At 54.4% G+C, this 2,727-nt stretch overlaps 1 protein-coding gene across 1 annotated transcript; it reads right to left on the bottom strand.

Annotated features, from left to right (window-relative positions):
- Positions 1-629: 629 nt before the first annotated feature.
- LOC125548856 (josephin protein-like protein) lies at positions 630-1,899 on the bottom strand. The gene has a single exon (XM_048712384.2). It carries the CDS (start codon positions 1,181-1,183, stop codon positions 764-766), a length of 420 nt encoding a protein of 139 aa, XP_048568341.1. The 5' UTR covers positions 1,184-1,899; the 3' UTR covers positions 630-763.
- Between the last annotated feature and the right edge of the window lie 828 nt (positions 1,900-2,727).

The following is a 2,727-nucleotide window of genomic DNA, read 5'->3' as shown; positions in this document are numbered from 1 at the left end:
GTAGTCCAGGCTTAACAAGTTTGTTAAAAATGACACTCCGTTTATTTTGCGGGTAAGGACACTTTGTACCATTCAAAAAAAAAGGACATTTTGTTAACTTCATTCTACAAGTTTTTTTCTCTTGTTGTACATTACATCTTTCACGTGCTTCACAGTATGTTTTATTGTTTCTAAAATGTAAATTGAGAAATCTTATACATATTTGCTTTCGCATTAGTTTATTTGTTTTTCAGCACACATTTATGAATCTGTTTTCGCAGTGTTTCCGTGGCAACAAGCCGGTATGATCTTGTTGCTCTATGATGTGTCTTGCCATGATTTTGTTTGCACTTATGGGTGGTACATTGGGAGTCTCCCATTCATTCTTATGCACTTTTTTTCTGTATCTTGTTAACTCTATTGGATCAAGGCGTTTCTGTAACAGAAAATCGATGGGACGCCTGTTTTCTCACAAAGATCAAACTATTGGATCAAATGCATCAAGCCATTGTGACACACCACATCACGGAAATTAGCTTGTCGGTGGCTGGGCTCGCACGAGGTGACAAATATTGACAAGCACAAGTGTTGAAAATGTAAGAGCGACAGATTCCAGAGTACAGAAGAGATGAGAAAGATGCATCCGGCCGTACGTATCATTTCCACAAGCTTAGATCAAATGCGCACACAGATGAAAGGCCAAGAACAAGAAGGGGGGAAATTACAGGGGGGAAGACGCTAGCATCCGCGCAGAGGGTAGAAACAGAATCAAAAAAACAAAACACTAGCGGTACTTCCTGGACGAGGAGTTCATGAACCTGATGCACTCCTCCACGGCTTCGCTCTTGTGGGAGTCATCGGCGACGGCCACCGGCCCGGACTGCCGCCTGCTGCTGTTCCTCGCCGGCGTATACTCCGGCGAGCGTGAGGCGGCACTGGAAGTGGAACTGGAAGAGCCTCTCCTGCTCGGGGCCGACCAGAACGCCGTGACGACGCTCACCCTCGCGCGCTGGTAGAACCTCGCGGCGGTCCACCGCGCGGTCCTCAGCAGGCGGCAGCCTCCGCGCGGCTGCCTCGGCCGGGCGTCCCGCTCCGACGGCGCCGCCGACCGGCCGCCGGACCTGCTGGCCTGGCGGGAGAACATGGGGTTGCCGCTGGTGGTGGTCTCCGGGCTGATCCTGGTGCACTCGCTGCCCTTCCTCATTGCCGACCGGAGGTATGGATGCCTGGCTTGCTTGCTTGCTAGCCCGAGATGGCGGGTCAGTGTCTACGTATCACACCAGGGTGGCCTAGGCACGCCTCGTTTTATACTATGATGAGGCAAGAGTATCTATGTAGCCTGCTCAAAGGAAAAGCAGGCTGGTACTGTACTGTGCTGCAAGAGTATGTGACAAGAGCATGAAAGGCAAGGCTCAGAAAAAGAAAAAGAGGCAAAGCGGGGAGACAAGCTAGTGAAAGGAAAGTTTGGTCTAATTGACCGCCAAAATGGTAGTCCTCCCGATCAGATCACGCAACCCCATGCCATGAAGAGGTGTACGCATCAGCTCTTCCAGATCCTTCAATATGACCGCCAAGGCCAAGGCTTTAGCTTGCAGCTTTCATTCACGAAGAGAAAACACGACAAGAAGGGGGTGGTGGGGGCGCACCGGCGCAGTATATTCTTGTTGCCTAGCGGTGGTGGTGGTGGCCGGAGAATATCTCCCGTGGAAGCGAGCGGCGCGGCGCGAGCAGATCTGGCGAACGCAGCCGAGGTGCCCTGAATGGGAGAGAAAAGGGAAAGGGCGGAAAAGGACGCGGTCGATGCAGCGAGGGAGGCGCTGGGCCGGGCGGCTCTTTTGAGGCCGGCAGGCCGGACCCCCTCCCGTCCCCGGCCAATGGCGCCGCGCAAGGCGACGCCCCGCCGCTGGGCCGGCCGGGGGGACATGGAATTGACGGGGCGGGGCACGCGACGGTGCTCTCGCTCGCCGCGACGCGAGGGACAGGGGTGGGAGCGCGCGCGCCGTTCTAGGCACGGTGACATGGGACGCGACGTGTGCGGCATGGCGGCATGCATGGACGACCGGACCGGTGGCCGCCGCGGGCGCCAATCATTGCGCAGTCGCGGGGGACGTTTTCTCTCGGGAAGTGGGGCGCTGCATGCATCGTCGCTGATCGATCGACGGGCAGGCAGGCAGGGCCCCCCTGCTCTGCGTGTCTGCTCCGGCAGACAGATCGCTGCGGGGCTGCAGTACGGCGGCGTGCCGGCAGGCAGCTCTGGCTCTGCATGCAGTCGTCTTTGCTTTCCCTGCTCGCTTCGGATGCTGATTGTTCCGGCCGAGCTGTCCTGATACAGGTTTCATGGTGTGACGGGGCACCTTGGAGACCGGGAGGTGCGGTTTTTCTTGTCGTTTTGAGAATCCAATCCATCCATCCCTACGCTTTGACTGGACCCGCCACGTAACCATCGGATGGTACGAGTAGTTTGCATGATTGTTCGGGCGCAAAATGAAAAAAAAAATTAGGTGCTTAGATGAGGTGCTAAGTATATTAAATGTCTTAGCAATTCAAGTTCCCAATACAAAGGTGCTAAGTTTTGGGGGGGTTAAATTTCGTGTTTTGATCCTTTTTCTAAAACCTATCCGAGATTTGACCCTACTTTAAAAAAAATCGAGATCTGACCATTTTGCTACCGTCAGGGACCATGACGCTAGGGTATAACAGCTTACCGCCAAGGTCCCTGGCGGTAGGGTTGTATGCCCTATCGCCAAA

This window comes from Triticum urartu, chromosome 3A, assembly GCF_056163025.1.
Source record: "Triticum urartu cultivar PI428250 chromosome 3A, HENAU_Tu73, whole genome shotgun sequence".
Taxonomy (NCBI): domain Eukaryota; kingdom Viridiplantae; phylum Streptophyta; class Magnoliopsida; order Poales; family Poaceae; genus Triticum; species Triticum urartu.
This window is presented reverse-complemented; position numbering and strand designations above follow the sequence as displayed.

Bases quoted from the DNA above. Each gene is read 5' to 3' on its own strand.
- LOC125548856 (XM_048712384.2), bottom strand. From the start codon at position 1,183: ATGAGGAAGGGCAGCGAGTGCACCAGGATCAGCCCGGAGACCACCACC.